The sequence below is a fragment of the Lactuca serriola genome, chromosome 3 (genome assembly GCF_051521515.1).
Source record: "Lactuca serriola cultivar US96UC23 chromosome 3, Lser_US96UC23_V15, whole genome shotgun sequence".
NCBI lineage: Eukaryota > Viridiplantae > Streptophyta > Magnoliopsida > Asterales > Asteraceae > Lactuca > Lactuca serriola.
The window spans coordinates 295,000,221-295,023,738 of record NC_136410.1 but is presented as its reverse complement, the minus strand read 5'-3'; the positions used below and the strand labels follow the sequence as shown (position 1 = coordinate 295,023,738).

The 23,518-nt window shown below is 42.5% G+C and overlaps 1 protein-coding gene across 1 annotated transcript; it reads right to left on the bottom strand.

Annotated features, from left to right (window-relative positions):
* Positions 1–19,333: 19,333 nt before the first annotated feature.
* On the bottom strand, positions 19,334–22,105 carry LOC145096299 (zinc finger BED domain-containing protein RICESLEEPER 2-like). Its single transcript, XM_079034047.1, has 3 exons — positions 22,100–22,105; positions 20,448–21,006; positions 19,334–20,340 (listed from the first exon to the last, which is right to left on the bottom strand). Exons 1-3 carry the CDS (start codon positions 22,103–22,105, stop codon positions 19,334–19,336), a joined length of 1,572 nt encoding a protein of 523 aa, XP_078890173.1.
* Positions 22,106–23,518: the final 1,413 nt, after the last annotated feature.

Here is a 23,518-nt window from a genome sequence, read left to right as displayed (position 1 = left end):
ATGTTGGTGAGTTCATAAGCAGGTTTGATATGTAAATGTTTTGTGTAGTTTGAACGAAAACAACCCAGAAAATCCGATATTTTCTGAAAAGACCATTGTTTATAAAAAGGTGTGAAGATCTGTAAATATATGCATGATGATTTCAAAACATGTATAATTGAAAAACTTTGTATCAAACATACAAGTGAAAATGTTGAACTTCCCCGGAAAACCCGATGTTTTCCAAAATAAAAATATCATATAACGGTTTGAATGATTATCCATCACATGAATGATTTTGAATTACCTTGATTACTTGATTTATATTGGATTTATTTATGTGTGTCGTTATAACCATGCATGATAATGACTAGTTCGTCTGTCTTGGCACTCTGGTGAACGCCGGAATTGATCTTAAGATTTTGTCACCCTAGGCTGGCCGAGTCTAACTGTAGCGAATAGCTGAGGTGTGGGGGAGTCACCCCCGTATAGATCTATACACAAACTCTCTCTCTCTCTCTCTCTCTCTCTCTCTCTCTCTCTCCCCCTCCAGGAGACTTTGATTATAACTACAAACTACGACCGACACACGTTGGTGTCACCCGTTATTACTCACTAAATCCCAATTGACTTGATTACTATTGATTGTCGACTAGTATTTGTTCACTTGGACCTTACTAGTAGTACTAATGGGCCACTAAGGCCCAATAGCACTTAAAAGCCATTGAAGGTCCCTTAAATATGAAATTGGGTCGTAGGAGGCCCAATAACATTTATTGCTATTCCTTGGGCCCAAAATCATGTTAATGGGCCACGAAGGCCTAACAAGCATGATTGGACTTTCAAGCCCAAAGTTTGGATTGTTTACTTGTTTTTAGGAATTGTATAATTGTTGGAAGGTTTGATTGGACGATTGTTATTTTGGATTGGCACGAGGCCGCTCGGTTGTTGTTAACGATTCTTGGAATTATACATATATTCATCTTCAAGGGTTGTAGTTTGTATTTTTTTTGACTCACAAATCTTGATAGTAAAAGGATTGATTCAAAATGTTGGGTTGACCCATTTCAGCCCTTCTTTAATAAAGATGACAATTTTAGTCCCTTTTATAAAAAAAAGACATTTTAAGTCCTTAAATCATTTTCTTGACACATTTGACCTATAGACTTACTCAATTGATATTTTTAGCCCAAAATTTATTCTTTGATAGTTTCAGCTCTTCCAGAAAAGTATTTTTCGGTCAAAGCCCAAACTTTTGCAACTTTTACAATTTTGGCCCAAAATCCAAAAACTTTACATTTTTGGTCCTTATTAGTAAAGAAACACATTATAACCCTTGAAATAATTTTGTTTACCTTTTTATCCCCTTTTTTGAGAAAATTTTTATTTTAGCCCTTTGAAATTTTTCGCAACTTTGGGCTTAATGGGCCGAAAAGCCCAAAAATTGGCCTATTGAGCTATTATTTACATTTCAATTCCTTTGAAGAGCATAATTTTCACAAAAACATTTATTTTAACTGTTCTAACTCTTTTGACCCTTAAGAAAACTGTGAATGGCAACTTTTCACCCAACTTTTGTTTATTTGACAATTTAAGCCCCAAAATTTGTTTTATGTTACAATATGCCTATTTTGAATCTTAGAGGGTATTTTTCTTGACTTGTTTAGTGTGGTATACCCTATATCATGTTTGTTTTCCTTCTTATGTCACAGATCTCGAGATTTCTTCTCTTTTTGTTGTATATTTACCACATAAACACTTACAATCACACATACATGCATAAAATCATACATAGCACACACATACACATAGATCTACACATTTTACTTGTATTCTCCCCCATAAAACTTGTAAAAACCGAAAAGAGGGGTATGAACTCACCTTTGCTTGTTGTTTTTGATTTAGAAGGAAGAAATGAAGAAAATTTGGTCCTGGCAAGCCTTCTTGGAAGATCTCGAACTTAGAGGTTTCTAAGATGGTGATCATGAGTTTAAATAAGTTAAGAAGAGACTTTTGATAAAACAAAGAATCTAGACCATGGATCCAAGTATGAACTTACCTAAGATGATGATTTTTGTGGAATAACCTCCTTGGAATGCTTCTAATCCTCAAAAATTTTGATGAAGAATAAGGAGTGTTTCTTTGAGAGTGTTTGAGTGAAATGTGTGAGAGTGTGTAACGACCGGAAAATACAACTAATTTTAAAATTTTCAAAAACAGCTCGATTCCATTAAATCTTTACAAAAAGGTTTTCAATACAAAACATTTAACGTATTCCCAGAATCACATTACTACAAAATTCATGAGGAGCGGTACGATCACGCCTTCGCCTTGCCACGGGCTCCTGAAGAACCTGAAAAACATAAAACCACAACTGTAAGCCCAAAAGCTAAGTGAGATATCCCCAAAAATACCAACCACATATACGCCCTTCTAGGCCACGACCTTCCGGTCCAAAACATATTGCCTTCCGGCCCATAACATATTGCCTTCCGGCCCATAACATAAAATGCATACATAACATAACATATCACATAACATATCATCACCCTAACCAGGATACCGACTTAACCGATTACGAACATAACTTCACCCTATGTTTCAGCCAAAATACTACTTATGCACATACGCCTTTCTAGGCCATGACCTTCCGGTCACATAATATAGAATGCCTTCCGGCCCATATCATAATGCCTTCCGGCCCATATCATCATGCCTTCTGGCCCATATCAAGCAATACCATAACAGACAACTATCCGGATTTCCATCCAATAAATGGTCGGCCTTGGTGCCGTAGACCCTGTCGATATAGTGAGAATAACTCACCTCGAAACTGTCGGCCGAAAGGATAAGATCCCGCTGCTCCAATCTCTGACACGAACTCCTCCACTGAACACCAAAACACTCAACTCTATAAATACCCTTAATTACCAAAATACCCCTGAAAGACAACTGGTCAACCCTTGGACAAGGTCAAGGTCAACCCCTGACTGACTTTACTCGCCGAGTCAACCCGATGACTCGCCGAGTCCCCATACTCAGAACTTCCCTCAACCCACGACCTAACTCACCGAGTCACCCCAAGACTCGTCGAGTCCAACAACTCTGAGTCCACTCGTCCACAACTCACCGAGTCATCCCTTGACTTGCCGGTTCTCGACTCAACCAGAGAATATTGGGACTCTTCGACAAGACTCGCCGAGTCCAAGAACAGACTCGCTGAGTCTAAGGCTATCTTCAACCTACTCGCCGAGTTGTTCATACAACTCGCCGAGTTCCGGGCCATCTTCATCCAACTCGCCGAGTTGTTCTTCCAACTCGTCGAGTTCTAGCTCATCTTCAAGCAACTCGTCGAGTACACCCATGTGACTCGCCGAGTACCACCGGTCTGAATCCATACAGAAGCATTCCAGACCATGCAATTGATCCAAAACATAGATCTACCCTCCTACAACTCATCCATCACGTAAAGTGGCAAACTTTACGTGAATCCAAAGAGATCTATGCATTTTGCACATTAGGGCTAAGGTTTGGGACATGATAACTTCATCCAACACTCAACACAGGGACTTTCATGCATTCCAACTCTTCTCCATTCTAGATCTGAGGTAGCAACCTCAGATCTAACCTCTAAACTCCAACACATCCAAATATATAATCTCTAATACCCCCAAAATGATGCATCAATGAAATAGCAGCTCAAAGACGAGATATTACCTCAAAAGAACGCCCCAACTGCAATGAAACTTGAATCCAAGCAAAGCCCCTTGCTCCAAGCCTCTCCTTCTCTAAGATCTCTTCAACAACCACCTCTCCAAGCTCCAATTTGCTCAACAATGGGGTTTCTCCACGACTTAGGGTTTCTGGGACTCAAGGGGTGATAAAGAGGCTGGGAAGGAAACATAATGTTCTTTATATATGGCTCAACCCCGAGAATTAGGGTTTTCTCCACTCAGCGCCTACTCGTCGAGTCCACCTCATTGACTCGCCGAGTCGGCTACTTAACACGCGACCAAATCACGACTCTACTCGCCGAGTCACTCTTTCCCAATTTACTCTTTTAGCCCTTCAACTCTACTCTTGATATTTCGGGATGTTACAATTCTCCCCCACTTAAATTAGGCTTCGTCCTCGAAGCCTACAACAATTCAATCCCAAAGATTGTAACAGCCCGAAATCTCAGGTATTATGATTATTATGTTTTGGGGTAATTTAAGAGGGGACTCGGCGAGTTGGAGCCTAGACTCGCCGAGTAGGATCGCAGACTTGGTCGCGGGTTCGTGACTGGACTCGACGAGTCCAGATATGGACTCGGCGAGTCGACGCTGATTAGCGAAAACCCTAACCGCTCAGGTTTGGGTCGTATATAATGCACTTATAGGCCGTCATTGTCTGTCTTTAGTCGACTGAGAAGAACCCTAAACGGCTGTGAGCATCTAGAGCAAGATTGGAGGATATTAGGGCTTGAAGAAATTGTGGTGCAAGGAGGAGAAGGGTTTTGGCTAAAGGAACAGCAAGGGAATTCGAGTCCTGCGGTTTGGAGACACAGAGAGGGCATATTCCAGGTAATATTTTGGATTCCTTTCTGTTATGTTGATGTGTGCATGGATTTAGGGTTTATGGAACCCAATTGGTGATTAGACGAATTAGTGCCTTGTTACCCAACGACTATAATCTTGTATTAGGACCTTTAGAGGTCCAGAAGGTCCCATGCTTGTGTATTTCGGGACGAGACTTATCTCAGAAAGCAGTTTGATCGACTGCATGGCATGGACTCGCCGAGTTGTTCTTCAGACTCGGCGAGTAGCTTGAAGATTCATTGGGACTCGCCGAGTTGTTCATCAGACTCGGCGAGTGGAGTCGGGGTGGCCCCGCGATTCTTCCAGGAGTAACTCGTCGGGTCAAGGAGGATACTCGACGAGTAGGTAGGGACTCTCAGAGAGTTGGAGAACGTCTAGACTCGCCGAGTCGCCATGGCACTCGCTGAGTCCGGTCGAGTTGACCGTTGACCGTTGACCAGAGTGGACTTAAGTCTGACTTCTCAGGGATAGTCATACTTAGGAGATATATGTGTTAATGAGAGATATGTGATGTGATAGGAAGGTTGTAGCTCGTCGGATTGTGAACGAGTGATTTCAGGAGTTGCTAGCTTTCAGCATTTACGAGGTGAGTCTTCTCACTATACTGTACCCGGAAGGGTTTGACTGTGTGACCGGAAGGTCAGGTATGATATGTGACATGTATGCTATATGTGGTAAGTTATTTGTTATATGTGCTATGTATGTCATGGGCCGGAAGGCGATTATATTATGGGCCGGAAGGCAATATGTTATGGGCCGGAAGGCGATATGTTGTGTGATGGACCGGAAGGTCGGCGTGGGTAGGACCGGAAGGTTTACCTAGCAGGGACGGAAGTCCCCTGAGACACATGGACCGGAAGGTCAGGGCCTGGAAAGGCGTATGTGCGTAAGTTGTATATTGGGGAACTCACTAAGCATTTATGCTTATAGTTGTTTATGTATGTGTTTCAGGTACTAGCGAGGACCGTGGGAAGGCGCCGACATGATCGATACACACTGAAGAACGCTTTTATGATCTTGGGATTTTGATTATTTGTATTTGACAGAATATTTAAACTATTTATGCCTTGTTTTGAATGGAAATAAATATACTTTTAAAATGAAAAATTTGTTTGAAAACTTGAGCTGTTACAAAGATACTCCCACAACGCGCCACCTGGCCTTAACCGAGCCAAGTCCCTCAAGGCATACCCATCGAAACTCAAACACACTTTCTCTTTCCTTACGGTGTCCTGACCACCGTCTCGAGCCGGGCACCGGCTGTACCCTCTAATGATTACACTCAATAACCGAGAATTACCCATGAAGCATCACTGCCCCAAATCTCAACAATCACTCGACCCATAAGGGCTAGAAAGCCATGAACCATTGGATCCCCGATCCGAATTCCACTCTATCCATTCCGTGACGACGGAAAGACCCATTCTCAATCTCAGAGCAACTCCCACGAGTTCTCCTTTTGCAATCACATACACATGCGAAACTTTCTCCAGCACCCTCAGGTTGGGAAAACCTGATACACTGATGATATCCTCCAACATCCCCCAGAATGAACCACTAATACATATCCAAAACCCTGATCAGAATCACACTAAGAACCCAAGACTCTCTCCCTGCATCCCTTCCGAGTCTCTAGGCTCTACATCTGCGGAATTCCTCCGCAACCTCAGCAGACATCCCAAACCGGATGAGCTTCTATTCCACTGCCGCAAACACGTTGCTCAAAAACCATACTCGAATTACTCTAATCATAACTCTGCTCTGCCGCTTTCACTTCCGTGAACTTGCACTCCTTCTCAGAGTTACACACCTCTCTCACTTCCTTTTCCAAGGAATCCACTTGGCCATATTGTCACTCCGACAAGTGCCATGACGCTCGCCCAACGCTACACCACCCTTCTATAGCGTATCCGCTATCCATCCTACACACATACTCTGACTCTCATCGCAGCGACTCTCGAGCCCATGCACCATCTCAAATAATCAAGATCACTACCTGGGGCCAGACCTCCTAATGCAATCACACTGCAATATACACAATCCATATCCTCGAACCGATCCAACAATACCTGCAGAGTCTTCAGCCTGACTGGACCACTCTCAGAATCTTCAGCCAATCTGGACCGCTCTCAGTGCCTCCAGTCTGGCTGGACCGCTCAACTAGCATTCCTCGTCCGAGTCATCTTTCCGGGGAATCCTCCCATGCATACTGTTCTAGCCCCCTAGGGGTTCCGAACTCTATCTCCATCACACACAATCGATCCTGGCCTGATCCCAGGCCCTTCACAATCAAATGCCCTAGGTCTGTATCCCGCCCCGCATGCCCGACATTTGCTCCTATCAGCCTATACTCTGGCTGACAGATCACTGCTGAATTCCAGACAACTCAATAATTTCACATACTCAACGATCCTCCAGAGAATTTTCCAATTCTCCCTCACTTAGGGCACTAACAATCAGCCACCGGTCGCCATCACCGACCTCCCAGAACAACTCTGCACAAAACTAACACTCACACGTGGACTGCTTCCCACAAGCATAAACAACCCTTAACAAAACACATTTCCACACCGATCAATCCGTTCAAAAGGAACCCAATCTCCAATTATCCACTCCACAGACTGCAGATGCTACCCGACATTTAAACCAATGCCACATCTCTACTAATAACCCTCACGAATGATAACCAACGATAGCACGAAACACCAAGTATAACCATACCAACCTTCAAGGAACAACGGATACCAAAACGAAAATCCGAAACACTAATCTAACGAGACTAGCAGATAAACGATACTCCACAATAATCACAAGATAACAAAATAGAAACATACCCACAGCTGCATCCGGCACTGCTCTGACCCCCTCTGCCGCAGGCTGATAAGCACGATCCTGAGCCCTTGGGGGCTCCGCTCCACCCTGACCTCCACCTGAAATCCTCAAAGTGGCCGGTGCTGGAGCCTGCACCGGTCCTGCGGAAAGCTGTGGATAGTTGACCCTCAAATGTCCAACCTGACGACAATGATAACAAATCCTCAAATCCCGAACCGGCGTTGACTGCCGACAATCCCTCGCATAGTGACCCTCCTTTCCGCACTTGCGGCATGCACCACCAGACCTACAAACTCCAGTGTGAACCCTCCCACACTTCCCACAAGTGTGGCTGCTCAGACCCCCCACTCTAACATCAACGGTCTTGGACCGTTTCGGTGCCGGCTGCGACTGCTCCGGAGCCTGACTTAGCTCACGCAACTGCAACTCAATCTCTAACTCACGCTGCCTGGCGGCCTCCTGCAACTCGAACAAAGTCTCGCACCTCTACACAGACACAAACTGTCTGATATCCCCCCTGAGCATACTCAGATATCGTGACATCTGAGCCTGCTCCGAAGCGAACTCAGGGCAAAACATCGCCCTCTCAGTGAACATCCTGGTGATCTCAGTCATCGACTCCGAATCTTGCTTCAGTTCCAGGAACTCCTGAGCCAATCTATCCCTCTCCACTTGCGAAACATAGCGAGTGCTGAACATCTCTCTGAACTGATCCCATGAAACCGCAGCCCTCTGCTCATCCGAATATGACCCCGCGGTCAATCTCCACCAATTCTTCGCCCCGAGCCTCAACAGGTTCAGAGCACACCTCACCCTCTGATTAGCAGGGCATGAACACGTGAAGAAACACCCCTCCACGTCCGATAACCACCTCATAGCAACAATCGGGTCTTGAACTCCATCGAAGGTGGGAGGCTCCGTATTATCGAAGTCCCGATACTGAAAATCCCTACCAGCTCCTCCCCCTACCGCTGCTACAACCACTATAGCCGCCACGGCAGCCGTCTCCGCGAGAGCCGCATAGAACATCAAAATACTCCACCATGGCGGTCTTGATCGACCCAAACAGTTCCGGCAACTCAGCCTGGAACAATGCAGCAACCTCATCATGCAGGATCTCGCGAATCCTCGCATCCAACTCGCACGAGCTCATCTGACCAATAACCTCGGGCGGTACCGATCCGCTTGGAACTCTCTCTCCTGCTCCCGATCCTGAACCAGATCCACTCCCAGCATGCCTCGGGATCTCCATACTGAAAAGCACCACAAAATCTCAGACACTTCCCACAATCCTGGGATCCAACTCTCTCAACCCAACCCTAGAGATCATGGTTTCCCTGATAGACGTATGGGTCCTGTGCTTTCAGTAGTACGGGCCCATACTACCTTCCACACCTACCCATATTTGTATGAAGTACTACCACAACACCCTAGAGAAACATGCATAACAACGCTCAACCCTCACCACTAGAGGAACACTGAGAATCTCGCATAAGGAACCCTAGGCTACAGGCATCACAAATCACGCAACATTATCATGAATTCCTGAAGATCCCTAGCCTAACTCTAGCATGCTATTCTATCAAAGCGCAATAAAACAAATGTCATGAATGGTAATTTGGGGTTACTTACTGGCTCCGGCTGATCGTACCTCGCGTCCTCCTTTTACTTAATTTAAAAACCATTTTAAATACTCTTTTGAAAACTCTCCTCGATTTGAGACTAGAGTCACACGAATGTTCCTCCAATTCACTCAAACCAAGGCTCTGATACAAACTTGTAACGACCGAAAAATACAACCAATCTTAAATTTTTCAAAAACAGCTCGATTCCATTAAATCTTTACAAAAAGGTTTTCAATACAAAACATTTAACGTATTCCCAGAATCACATTACTACAAAATTCATGAGGAGCGGTACGATCACGCCTTCGCCTTGCCACGGGCTCCTGAAGAACCTGAAAAACATAAAACCACAACTCATAGTATTCATTCTTATGAAAATGGTAACAAAGAGATACTAAACTGTAGGCCCGAAAGCTTAGTGAGATATCCCGAAAAATACCAACCACATATACGCCCTTCCAGGCCACGACCTTCTGGTCCAAAACATATTGCCTTCCGGCCCATAACATATTGCCTTCCGGCCCATAACATATCGCCTTCCGGCCCATAACATATTGCCTTCCGGACCATAACATAAAATGCATACATAACATAACAGATCACATAACATATCATCACCCTAACCAGGATACCGACCTAACCGATTACGAACATAACATCACCCTATGTTTCAGCCAAAATACTACTTATGCACATACGCCTTTCCAGGCCATGACCTTCCGGTCCACATAATATAGAATGCTTTCCGGACCATATCATAATGCCTTCCGGCCCATATCATCATGCCTTCCGGCCCATATCAAGCAATACCATAACAGACAACTATCCGGATTTCCATCCAATAAAGGGTCGGCCTTGGTGCCGTAGACCCTGTCGATATAGTGAGAATAACTCACCTCGAAACTACCGACCGAAAGGATAAGATCCCGCTGCTCCAATCTCCGACACGAACTCCTCCACTGAACACCAAAACAATCAACTCTATAAATACCCTTAATTACCAAAATACCCCTGAAACACAACTGGTCAACCCATGGACAAGGTCAAGGTCAACCCCTGACTGACTTTACTCGCCGAGTCAACCTGATGACTCGCCGAGTCCCCGTACTCAGAACTTCCCTCAACCCGCGACCTAACTCGCCGAGTCACCCCAAGACTCGTCGAGTCCAACAAATCTGAGTCCACTCGTCCACAACTCACCGAGTCATCCCTTGGCTCGCCGGTTCTCGACTCAACCAGAGAATATTGGGACTCTTCGACAAGACTCGCCGAGTCCAAGAACAGACTCGCCGAGTCTAAGGCTATCTTCAACCTACTCGCCGAGTTCCATGCCATCTTCATCCAACTCGCCGAGTTGCTCTTCCAACTCGTCGAGTTCCAACTCATCTTCAAGCAACTCGTCGAGTACACCCATGTGACTCGCCGAGTACCACCGGTCTGAATCCGTACAGAAGCATTCCAGACCATGCAATTGATCCAAAACATAGATCTAGCCTCCTACAACTCATCCATCACGTAAAGTGGCAAACTTTACGTGAATCCAAAGAGATCTATGCATTTTGCACATTAGGGCTAAGGTTTGGGACATGATAGCTTCATCCAACACTCAACACAGGGACATTCATGCATTCCAACTCTTCTCCATTCTAGATCTGAGGTAGCAACCTCAGATCTAACCTCTAAACTCCAACACATCCAAATATATAATTTGTAATACCCCCAAAATGATGCATCACGGAAATAGCAGCTCAAAGACGAGATATTACCTCAAAAGAATGCCCCAACTGCAATGAAACTTGAATCCAAGCAAAGCCCCTTGCTCCAAGCCTCTCCTTCTCTAAGATCTCTTCAACAACCACCTCTCCAAGCTCCAATTTGCTCAACAATGGGGTTTCTCCACGACTTAGGGTTTCTGGGACTCAAGGGCTGATAAAGAGCCTGGGAAGGAAACATAATGTTCTTTATATATGGCTTAACCCCGAGAATTAGGGTTTTCTCCACTCAGCGCCTACTCGCCGAGTCCACCTCATTGACTCGCCGAGTCGGCTACTTAACACGCGACCAAATCACGACTCTACTCGCCGAGTCCATCCATGGACTCGCCGAGTCACTCTTTCCCAATTTACTCTTTTAGCCCTTCAACTCTACTCTTGATATTTCGGGATGTTACAGAGTGTGTCTTTCCGTTTGTGGTTCTCAGCCGAAGAAGAAAAAGAGAGAGATAAGTGAAGTGATGGTGTGCATGGAAGTATGTGATAGTGCATGGAAGACCAAAATATAATAAGGAGGTGGCAAGTGGAAAGTCAACTCTCCCCCCTCATTTGTGTAGTTGGGCCGAGAAGAGGAGAAGAAGAAAAGAAATTGGGCCTTTTTGTGCTTAAGTCCATTTTATGGCCCAATTAGGTGATTTTTTTGGCCCAATTGGTCTGGGAGAGGGTTCACGGCCCAAAATAAATCAAGGAATGATTTTTATGGCCCATTAGGGCTAATTAGGTTATTTATGGCCCAATAAGGTCCATTAGGGTATTTTATTTCATTCTAGGCCCAATATGGCCCAAATTGTTAAAATAAATGGAAGTGGGCCCAATTAGAGCCCATTTAAGAGTTCTAAGCCCAAAATAGTCAAATTGGAAGCTTATTGACCCATTAGGCCCAATAAGGAGGTCCTAGTCCAAAATGGACTTACATCGGGATTTCTAGGGTTTCCAATTCTTTGTTGACTATTTGATGTGCTTGTATAAAGTGTTTGATGGAAGTTTTGTTGTTATTGAATAAGCATCATACATGCTTTCACATTTTTGGTTCACATTTGTTATCATTGTCGTTGTTACAAAGCATCAAAATTCCTAGTTGTGACAGAGTCTGCTACCTGGAACTCAAGCTCGGATCGTCGCCTATCCGCATAACTCTTCTGGCGACTCTGAGCTGTCAACAACCTCTGCCTGACCTGCTGTATCTGCTCTATCGTCTGAAGCACTAACTCTATGCTATCCAACACTCGTTGCCCGACTTCTCCCCAGCAGATGGGAGTCCAACACCTCCTCCCATACAACAACTCAAAGGGGGGCATACCGATACTCGAATGGGGACTGTTGTTATAAGAAAACTCAGCCAACGAAAGATATGTGTCTCAACTTCCTCCGAAGTCCAACACACATGCCCTATGCATGTTCGCGAGCGTCTGAATCATCTGCTCGCTCTGTCCGTCCATCTGTGGGTGGTATGCGGTACTGAAATGCAGCCTCGTTCCCAACTCCTCTTGGAATTTCTTCAAGAACCTGGAAGTGAAACGCACATCTCGATTTGATACGATCGAAATCGGCACTCCGTGCCGCAATACCACCTCTCTCACATACAACTCTACCAGCCTCTTAGTAGAAGAGCTCTCACTGATAGCAAGGAAATGAGCGCTCTTCATCAACCGGTCAACTATCACCCAAATTGCATCGACACCCCTCGTGGTCCTTGGAAATTTGGTGATAAAATCCATGGATATCTGTTCCTACTTCCACTAGGGAACCTCAAGTGGCTGCAACTTGCCGTGCGGACGCTGGTGCTCAGCCTTAACCCTGCGACAGGTCAAGCACCTCTCAACCAACCGTGCAACATCCCTCTTCATACAGGGCCACCAATAATCTTTCTTCAGATCCAAATACATCTTAGTGGCCCCGGGATGGATCGAGAACCTCAATAGGTGTGCCTCCTCCATCAAGTGGTACATGCCCCACCTACATACCGCACCCAAATCCGACCCTGAAAGGTCATAAGCCTGCGGCTATCGGTAAAGAACTCAGGTACCTGCCCAATCATCCGCTCTTTCCTGCGGTCCTCCGGTCTCACAACCTCTTCCCAGGCCTCCCGAATGGTGTCCAAAACTGGAGTCATCACCGTCAACCTCATACAAATGTCTCGAATCGGGGCCCTCTCCGCCCTCCGGCTCAGGGCATCAGCTACAACATTAGCTTAGCCTGGTTGGTATAGAATCTTACAATCGTAATCCTTTAGCACATCCAACCATCTCCTCTTGCACATATTTAGGTTGGGCTGATCCATCAAATACTTCAATCTCTTGTGGTCCATGTATATGGTACACCGAACCCCATACATATAGTGACGCCAGATCTTAAGGGCGAACACCACTGCCCCCAACTCCAGATCGTGGGTGAGATACCTCGCCTCATGAGGCTTCAGCTGCCTCGATGCATACACTAACACATGCCCTCTCTGCATAAGTACTACACCCAGCCCCGATATCGATGCGTCGCAGTACACCACAAAATCCTCCATCCCTTTCGGGAGGGCTAACATCGGAGCCTTGCATAGTCTCTGGCGAAGTGTCTCAAATGAGGACTGTTGCTCCGGACCCCACGAAAAAGCAACACCCTTTTGGGTCAACCTGGTGAGAGGCACAACGATCTTGGAGAAATCCTTGATAATTCTCCGATAGTAGCCGACCAATCCTAGAAAACTCCTGATCTCGGTGGGTGATCTCGGGACCTCCCACCTCATAACCGCCTTAATCTTGGCCGGATCGACCAAAATCCCATTCTGGTTAACGAGATGCCCCAAGAATTGGACCTCCCGTAACTAGAACTCGCACTTGGAGAATTTGGCATAAAGCCTCTCCGACCTCAATACCTCGAGAATCTCTCTCAGATGCTCCTCATGCTGCTCTCTAGATCTCGAATATACCAGAATATCATCGATTAACACGATCACCGACCGATCCAGCATCGACCTGCACACACTGTTCATGAGATCCATGAACACTGCCGGTGTGTTGGTGAGACCAAAAGGCATCACCACAAACTTGTAATGCCCGTAACGAGTTCTGAACGCCGTCTTCTAGATATCTTCATCCCGCACTCTCCTCTGATGATACCCAGACCTCAAGTCTATCTTGGAGAACCAAGACGCCCCCTGCAACTAATCGAACAGATCGTCGATCCTCGGTAATGGATAACAGTTCTTGACTTTCAACTTGTTCAACTCCCGGTAATCAATACACATCCGGTGTGAACCATCCTTTTTCTTGACAAAAAGGATCGGCGCTCCCCACGGCGAGCTACTTGGTCTAATAAACCCCTTCCCCAGCAGCTCCTGAAGCTGCAAGGATAACTCCTGCATCTCTGGTGGCACAAGACGGTAAGACGCCTTGGCGATAGGCGCTACCCCCAGAACCAAATCGATGCGGAACTTTACCTGCCTCTCGGGAGGCACACCTGACAACTTCTCCGGAAAAACATCTGGGAACTAGCGCACTATCAGAACATCATCAATCGAACTTGGTCTCCCAGTGGCCACTCGTGTATCCATCACATTGGCTACGAACCCACTACAGCCCTGCTGTAAACTTTGCCTCGCCCTGGTAACCGAACAGAATGCTGACCCACATCGGGTACCCTCGTTGTACACCGTAAGTACTCCCCCACTAGGGTCTCGTATCGTCACCACCTGTCGCTCGCAGTCTATAACAGCCCCAAATCGGCTCAACCAATCCATGCCCACTATGACACACACGTCCCCCATTGCAACCGGGACTAGATCTATCGGGAACTCAACACCGAAGATCTCGAGTACACATCCTCGAAGCACATCCATAGCATACACCGCTCGCTCGTCAACTATAGAAACTCACAGAGGTCGACTCAACGCCTCTCGTCGTATACTGATGTGCTGACTAAACGCTAAGGAAACAAATGACCGACTCGCACCCGAGTCAAATAACACCAAAGCAGGTACGAAATTCACAAGAAAAGTACCTACGTATATCATAATATAAGCACAACACTTCAAACTCAGCATAAATAAATGAAATAATACATACCAGCCATGACATCGGGCGCTGCGCGGACCTCCTCCGCTGTCAATTGGAAGGCTCTCCCGCGAGCCTTCAGTGCCTCGGCCTTCACCAGCTGAACCTCAGTAACTCGCACGTCGGCAGGGGTAGATCCCTGCGACGCTCCTTGTGCTGTCTGTCACACTCTAAAACCAGAATGGCGGAAACGTTCTGGGGTGGAGGACGTGATGTATAGCATCACAACCAATGTATCATAGCAATCATAGCAACGCAACCATTACATTGAATACTTAAATAAAAATGTTTACATCAATTTGGAAATTGTCTGAAACTTGTTTGGATTTTGTCATATTGAATATATATATATATATATATATATATATATATATATATATATATATATATATATATATATATATATATATAATATAAACATTAAACTCTTATTGCTCCAACTCCTCAAAAACCCAGCAGGTACCTGTCTAATGATTTCCTGAGAATACAAGCAGTTTAAAAATATCAGCATAAAGCTGGCGAGTTCATAAGCAGTAGTTTGTGATGAAACTTGTTCATGAGCTAGTAGAAATGTTTGTATAGTTTTAAGAAAATCCGATATTTTCTTTTATGAAAATGTAGTGTTATCAGTTCTATTGTAAACCATGAATATATGTATGTTTCCAAGAAAATCTGATATTTTCTTTAGTGAAAATGTAGCGTGATCAATTCCGTATAAAAGCATGAATGTTCGTTACTGAAAATTGTAGTGATATGCACAAATACTACCTCATGTGACTAGCGAAAGCTAATCATGAAGTATAAGTATTTTGTATGTGAAGCCATTGCATAATTGGTTCTGTTTGAAAACTCTGGCTTTGGCCAGTATACGTAGTGTGTTTTAGTTCTATTTAGTATAAATAAAACCGTTGATGAGTGAATTTGTGCTATATCAAGGGTGTGATCATACCAGCACTAATGCACCGGATCCCATCAGAACTCTGCAAGGTGGGTTAGACCTGATCCCACATCGGCTTGGAAGGAGAACTAAACACTCCTTATAAGGGGTGTGGATACCTTCCTTGTCACAATGCGTTTTAAAGCCGTGAGGACAGCAGATCCCATAAGAACTCTGCAGTTAAGCGTGCTCGGGCGAGAGTAGTACCGGGATCGGTGACCCCCTAGGAAGTCCTCGTGCCGAGTGGCCCAAAGCGGACAATATTGTGACGCGCCAGAGGGAGATGTTACAATGGTATCAGACCTAGGGCACGGGTCGATGTGTTCGACAGGGACGTCAAACCCTATAATGGGGGGGGGGGGTGAAGGTCGGTTAGACCTGATCCCACATCGACTTGGAAGAAGAACTAAACACTCCTTATAAGGGGTGTGGATACCTTCCTTTTCACAACGCATTTTAAAGCCGTGAGGGCAGCAGATCCATAAGAACTCTGCAGTAAAGCGTGCTCGGGCGAGAGTAGTACCGGGATGGGTGACCCCCTGGGAAATCCTCGTGCCGAGTGGCCCAAAGCGGACAATATCGTGATATGTGCCAGAGGGAGATGTTACAAATATGTGACAACCCGAAATTTCAATCTTTTACAATTAATCAGTTTAATCAATATTCAACTTGTTTTGTTGATTTCTAGTGCTATTCAAGGGGTCATTTAAGTTTTCTAAGCTTGTATATATAACCAAGGTTGAGTTTAGGAATGAGTCGGAGTGTTGAATAGTGAAAAATTGGGCCATACACACCTCTTGGAGGAGTGTACGGCCGTACACATGGGTGTGCGGACGCATACCCACTCCCTTGGCAGCACACTCAATTTTGGGCAACACCTTTACCCCTATATAAAGGGTAGCCCCCTTCCTTTCATTCCTTTACCACCTTGGTAACACACAACATCATTTCCTCTTAAGTTTCTCCAACTTTGAACTTTCCAAAGCTTAAAAAACATGAGTAATCCATCCCTTAGCTTGTTATACTTGAAGAACCTCTTGATCTAGGCCTTGAATCATGAAAGTCCTGTCATGTTCTTCGTATCGTTGAAGGAGTGCGACCACACACCCGTGTGTGCGGCCACACACTCATTTGTGCGGCAGCACACTCATTTGTGCGACCATACACACACACACAACATAGGATGACAAACCCATTTCTAAGACCCTAAGCTTGTACTACAACCAAGTATGGGCCTAGGACACTTTATGGATTCAAGTATGGACCTTGAAAACACCTTTAAAGTGGCCATACACCTCACTCATGCAATCCTTTGAGGTCCTAACACTTAGTGCAAGTAGTCCCAAGTTCTTAAAATGGTTCTTAATCACATCTAGTGGTGAAGTACCATCATTTGACTCCTTTATGTGTCATTACTTGTTGATTAGGATCAAATCGTGTTTAAGGCTTCACTTGAACATCCTATATTCCGTATCGATCCTTCATTCAAATCACCCGAGGTGAGCTCATACCATACATTTTTCCGTATTTTTAATGTTTTTAGGGGGGGGGGGGGGAATACAAGCTAAACATAAATGTTTTCAAAACTCATGAAATTCTCATACTTTAACCCTTTTGTACTGTGTTGAGCATCAGGGTCGTTTTTCACTGAAATTTCATAGTTTTCCGGATTCGCTATTCACTACGTTACTCATGCAAACTATAATTGGTATAGTTTGGGATTTTTCTAAACATAACAAGTATAGAAACTTTCACTACTAAATGTATGCACTAAGAACATGAATAGTTACAGTTTGCACCAGTACTCTATCAAGTTTTCATAACTGTAATTATCTCTACGAACGGTATACATTCGGATTTTCACTACGATAGAACGCTACTACACTACATGTAAACTAGATTGTACGATACTGTGAGGCGCTACTTCACTACTATACCCTTAGGTGTACAGGGATAAATCCTATCATAGTATAACCAGAGTCTCCTGGAGGGAGAGCATGAGATTTGTGAATAGATCTATTCGGTACTGACAATCCCACACACGAACTGCTAGCTACAGTTGGGCAGGCATATCCAGGGTGACAAATGTCATTTAATTCGACGCCTGAAGAACGTTGGAAAGGTCTTTAGTCATATTAAGTATGGTTATACGACTCACATTATGTATAAATCACCTTTAGTTTACAATCTGACACTCTTCAACGGTTTTATTTATACTAAATAGAACTAAAACACACTACGTATACTGGCCAAAGCCAGGGTTTTCAAACAAAACCAATTATGCAATGGCTTCACATACAAAATACTTATACTTCATGATTAGCTTTAGCTAGTCACATGAGGTAGTATTTGCGCATAATACTACAGTTTTCAGTAACGAATATTCATGGTTTTATACGGAATTGATAACGCTACATTTTCACTAAACAAAATATCGGATTTTCTTGGAAACATACAGATATTCATGGTTTACTACAGAACTGATAACACTACAATTTCATTAAAGAAAATATCATATTTTATTAAAACTATATAGGGGTGTTGATCGGGTAAAATTTTCGGGTTTCGGGTAATTCGGGTCGGGTAATTCGGGTTTTTCATATAAAAAAAATTACCCGTTACCCTACCCAAATTAAATTCGGGTAAACCGGGTTTGGGTAATTCGGGTAATGGGTCGGGTAAGGGTAATTCGGGTATTACCCGATTTTTAATTTTTTTTTTAATTTTTTTTAATGGCATCTAAAAATAAATTTAATGAAATAATTATGTTGTGCTCAAACTTTGTACATTGAGATTTTTTACGCAATAATATTTGAGATATCAAGTATTTGTTTAACAATTTTATCAAATCTAATAAGATGTTAAAAAAAAACAAATACTTAAAGAAATAATAACAACCAAAGTCAACAATTTAAATTACTTGATATCAATATATATGCATGTATTTTGCATTTACCAAAAAAACTCAAGTCTTAAATCTAGAAAACATAGAAACCATTACATAGTATCAAAATAATAACATGCTAAGTTCCAAAAGACATTCATAAATATACACGTCTTCTTGCACCTACTCGTTCTTCTTGCACCTTCACAACTTCATCTTGCTCAATTCTATATAAAAAAAGTCCAATAATGTTAGTGTTAAAAGGAAAAGATCTTAAATTTACAATAATTAAAATAATAAACGATAAACAATTACCTTTGTCCATTTGTTGATTTTCTTCCCAATCTTTTTCATAATCGATTGTGTCACTTATGTTACCCCGAATCCAATCTTGTGTACAAATTAAACTTTCAACAATCTTAGGAGTCAAAGAACTCCTAAACGGATCCAACACCCTCCCACTAGTGCTAAAAACAAATTCCGAAGCCACGGTTGAGACGGGAATGGCAAACACATCTCTTGCCATCAATGATAGAATCGGGAATCTTGGACTATTCACTTTCCACCAATCTAGAATACTAAACATTTTTGAGTCGTCTTCAACACTTTCTTGCAAATACTTTTCTAACTCCCTAATTGATTCAACTATGTTCGTCTTCATCTTTTCTCTTAGTTTATTTCTCAATGGGGGTTAGGTGCTGTAAAATCTGGGTTTTGGCGTTTCCCTAATATCGATGATGAAATGGTAGACTCGGTAGTACTTGAAGTAGAACTTGGAGAATGAATTCTAATATAATCATTATATAATTCATACATAGAATCCATGATATATTTCTTTTTGGCCTCCATCCCTTTTTCTCCATAACGGTCCTCTAATAGTATAACCAAATACTTTACTTTGTTCCTCGGATCAAGAATCAAAGCAAAGTAAAGCAATAAATTCATTTTTTCTATGTCGCCAAAATACTTGTCAAACTTTATTTTCATGGCCAATGCAATATCACAAAGACTAGAATCGGAAATAGCATCATCCAAGAGCGTACGAATGGAAAATATGTCTTCAATGCACGTGTTTGATGTCACATAAAGTGTCCCGGAAATCCTCAAAGTAACATCATGAAAAGGTTTTAAAAAATGGCATACATTCCTAACCCTTTCCCAATCGCTTGATGAAGGTATCGACAAACCCGCCTTTTCAATTTCGTTCCGAAAATCAAATTCCTCAAGATCATATCTTTCAAAAGTTTTTTCGTAAGCTTGGGCAATTTCCAACATATGGTAAGTAGAGTTCCATCTTGTTGGCACATCTCTTTTCAAGTGTTTTGTTATACCGGGATTAGCAACCTCAGCAAACTTGGTAAACTTATGAATTCTAAAAGGCGATTGCCTAATCCATTTAACCGCCCATCGAACTATCTCAACCGCCTTATCAACTTTTTTTATGCCATCTTGCACCACTAAATTTAAAATGTGGGCAACACATCGAATGTGCATCCATTTCCCATTTAAAAGACACTTGTTGGAGTTGTGAAAACTTTTTTTCAAGAAGTCAATTGCCACATCATTCGCACTTGCATTATCAACAGAAATTGTGAAAACATTTTCTATTTCCCACTCCATTAAACACTTCTCAACCATTTTTCCAATATCAACCCCGAGGTGACTCTCTTGAGAAGAAAAACACAACACTTTTTTTTTTTCAATTTCCATTCGTTATCAATAAAGTGAGCGGTGAGACACATATAACATGATTGTTGTTTAGAAGTCCACGTATCGGTAGTCAAACATATTCTACCAATATTTTTTTTAATAAAGTCACGAATTTTTTCTTTTTCCTCTACAAACAATTGGTAGACATCCGTTGTGCTTGTACTTCTACATGGAACTTTAAACAATGGTTGAGTAACAATATTGTAATATCTAATGCCTGCACCTTCTACAAAGCTAAATGGAAGTTCGTCAACTACTAACATGTGGGCTAGAGCCTTCCGATTGTCATTTTGATCAAATTTCCAAGTTGACAATTTGTTTTCATCACCATATTGGAAAGCTAGTTGTGTTTGCCCACCACTAAGTTTAGCTTGGTAAACTTTACATTTAGTTAAATGATAACCTAGATTTTTGGTCCCATAAGCGCTTGATTCGCACTTGTAATTCCCGCCACCACAATGCTTACATTTGCATCTTTGAACACCATCTTTGTCCTTATATCTTTCAAATTCGTTCCAAACTTTCGATCGTGGGTTGAATTCTTTAGTTTTTCTCACATTTTCTCGTGGAACTTGACCATTTGTTGGGGTTTCAACTTCAATTGTCTCATCTTCCACTTCAATATAATCATCTGTTTTTGACATCTAAAATAGAAAAAAAAAACTGTTAAGAAACATAAAAATCAAGAAAAAAAGAAAACAGGAAAAAAATATGATAAACAGGAAAAGAAAACTTCAATATAATCATCTTTTTTGTGTCATGTTAATGTGGTTTTCATAATGACATCTGATTTAGATGCAAAGATTTGGCCACAAGAAAATAAAAACAAGTTGGCTTTCTATTTCCCAAACTTGAGAAAAATGGGAGAGAAACAAGCAACAAATGTAAAATATCATGTGCCCAAGAAATATGCAGCTATATACACATGTATCACAAACAAAAAAAGAATCAAAACATATCAATTATCACATGACTGAATTGCTTAAGTTAAAACCTATTAATTTGGGCTTTGATATAAACTATCGACTTCAAGAATTTGGTCAACCGCAAGAAGGAAAAAGAATATGAACAAATCAGCTTCAAGAATTTGGTCTTTGATATATACTATCAGCTTCACAAAGGAAAAAATAATATGAGCAAATCACACTATCACAGGAAGAGATTAAAGAAGGAAAATGTTATTTCTTGTTTCGAGGGGTAAAGCTTTAATTTTGGAGTCTTCATATCAAAAATCACAGGAAGATATTGAAGAAGAAACAAGAATAGGGCGAGAATTGATGATCATCAATACAAAAAGAACTAACCTGCTACCGGCGACGATGATTGCTGCTGACCGGAGACGACGATTGATGATCGATGATGAACAACAAGGGTTTTTTTTGACGTAAACAACCAAAGACGTAGTGATAATCAGAAAATACTATTTTCAAAATAGAACATGGGGAATTGGGAGGAGAATTAGAACGGACACTCACAGAGGCATAAAGGGATAAATGGCCCATTAGTTGTTAAAGATAAATCGGGTAATCGGGTAAACCCGAAACCCAAGAAATATACCCTTTACCCGACCTGAAAAAAAATCGGGTTACCCAAATACCCGAAAACATTTACCCGATACCCGAAAAAAGTCGGGCGGGTAATTCGGGTAACGGGTATTTTCGATAGGGCTAAAACTATACAAACATTTCTGCTAGCTCATCAACAAGTTTCATTACAAACTACTACTTATGAACTCACCAGCATTATGCTGATATTTTTAAACTGCTTGTATTATCAGGAAATCAATATATATATATATATATATATATATATATATATATATATATATATGTATTCTGTATGACGAAATCCAAACAAGTTTCAGACAATTTCCAAATTGATGTAAACATTTTTATTTAAGTATTCAATGTAATGCTTGTGTTGCTATGATTGCTATTATACATTGGTTGTGATGCAATACATGACGTCCTCCACCCCAGAACGTTTCTGCCACTCTGGTTTTGGGGTGTGACAGATTGGTTTCATAGCCCTTGTTTATCACGAACTAGTATACGAACCTTACATGGTATACAACTATAAACACTAAAGGGGCCTAAGTGCTCTACACTAAAACATACTTTCAAAAATATAAGTACTTTTATAAAAGTATATGAGCATGCATACCTAACAGAATTCGTGTCATTAGTGGAACAACACAAAAAGTATTTGGGTGTCGGGACACTACGGTCAAACCTGGGCAGTTATGTAATCATGTTTTGGGTGAATATAGCCTGCTCAACTATATTCAGTTAAAATATGACCAACATGTGCTTGGGAGCGACGGTGGTGTTACAGTAGGCCTAAAACTTACCAACAACATTCATTAGAAAATACTATAGGAGTATTTCGCTAGATCCAAATTCAGTGAAGTGATTCATTCTTAGTGTTACTACTTATCTATTTTGTAGCGATAACTTAGTTACATTAGTGAACTTTCTGTGCTTATCGCGGGTAGAACACTATCATTATCAGGATGAGATATATATTATTTTTATATATCTTGAGGACTTACCATCCTCTTTTTCCTGATTATTTCTAGAAAAAGATGCCTCCTTGACCAAGACCCATCAGAAGAAACGATAACACTCCGCCACCACCACCCCCTCAGTTCGACCCCGTCATGTTTCAGGCAGCAGTTACAGCCGCCGTGAATGCAACAATGGCACAAGTGAACTCTGGTGGGGATGGAGGTGGAACCGACCCACAAAGACAAGACGAAAGTCAGGGACAACAAAAGGAATGTTCCTACAAGGACTTCATGACCGCGAAACCCAAGTCCTTCGACGGAAATGGAGGAGTCATCGCTCTGACTCGATGGTTCAAGAAGATCGAATCCATCTTCGAAATTTACGCCTGTTCCGAAACCAACAAGGTGAATTTCGCCACCTGCACCTTCAATGATAGATCTTTGACCTGGTGGAATGGTCGAGTCAAAACCCTAACCATGCCAGTAGGTAATGCTATGGGTTGGAAAAGATTGAAGGAAATCATGCTGGCTGAATACTGCCCAAGGGGCGAGGTGCAAAAGTTGGAGCACGAACTTTGGAATTGGAAGATGAAGGGTTCTGACATTGCTGTTTACACTGCTAGATTTTGTGATCTGGCACTTCTCTGTCC